Below are 855 nucleotides of genomic sequence, written 5' to 3'. Positions count from 1 at the left end.
TATATATCTAAATTAAATGAAGAATCACCATTAATTAGACACATAAGTTTTGACATTTAATTCTATATTATATGAAGTTTCATCCTTTATGAGATCGAGTAGTAATTTGCCATAAGGATAGAAATATGTTTTTATACTCAAAAGATGTAAAAAAAAAAAGGAAACATTTTTTATGAAAAATTATTTATTTATAATACCTTTCAAAGGACCGCCAACTAATATAACTGCTTTCAACATTTTGTGAGATTTGTCTTAAAATAGCTGGCATACAGAAATAGTCTAATTCTAACAACTATGCATTTATGTGGTTCGTAAACATATCTGTACACGTCTTGACTACTTATCACAAATGCTTAGCTTGTTAAACCTTATCTATGACAAGCCGAATCTGTAGTTCCCGAATGTTCGTTACATTGCATGTAGGTACAAGCCAAAGAGCTAACCGTGACTGTACAAAGACTGAAACAGTTATTCACTTTTTACTCAAAAAGTTTTATTTTAACGATTTTACAACACTTTGGAACAAATGCTTGGATAAACAAAGAAAGGAATAGAAATCGATATCCACACGCTTTTATGTTCTAGAGAGGCAAAAATAGAAGAAATCAGTCGTGTCGCCTATTTCGATTTGGATTATTATTATTGGATTATTATTTGGATTATTTTCATTAAAAAAGAATCAAAATAAAGATAGGAAAAATGAAAGGAAACGTAAATACTGGTTACGTAGGCGGTAGATGATAAAAATCCTGAGAAATGGTACTAGATAACCTATAAATTTAATTCCCTCGCGTCGTAGGTTCTCCGGTTGGAATCCTACCTGGGTTGTTGACGTTTACTTTGTGGTGGCCCCAC

At 31.5% G+C, this 855-nt stretch overlaps 1 protein-coding gene across 1 annotated transcript in view; it reads right to left on the bottom strand.

The window, feature by feature from the left end:
* The window catches only part of Gmppa (GDP-mannose pyrophosphorylase A), a 15,122-nt gene extending 14,745 nt beyond the window's left edge, over positions 1–377 (bottom strand). Inside the window, exon 1 of the mRNA XM_014427790.3 lies at positions 198–377. Within this exon, the coding sequence (XP_014283276.1) occupies positions 198–237 (40 nt within the window). The 5' untranslated portion in view covers positions 238–377. The remainder of the gene's footprint in view (positions 1–197) is intronic.
* Positions 378–855: the final 478 nt, after the last annotated feature.

Source organism: Halyomorpha halys, unplaced genomic scaffold (genome assembly GCF_000696795.3).
Source record: "Halyomorpha halys isolate HHAL.00 unplaced genomic scaffold, Hhal_1.1 Scaffold3.1, whole genome shotgun sequence".
NCBI lineage: Eukaryota > Metazoa > Arthropoda > Insecta > Hemiptera > Pentatomidae > Halyomorpha > Halyomorpha halys.
The sequence above is the reverse complement of the archived record's forward strand: the minus strand, read 5'-3'. Positions and strand labels throughout refer to the sequence as shown.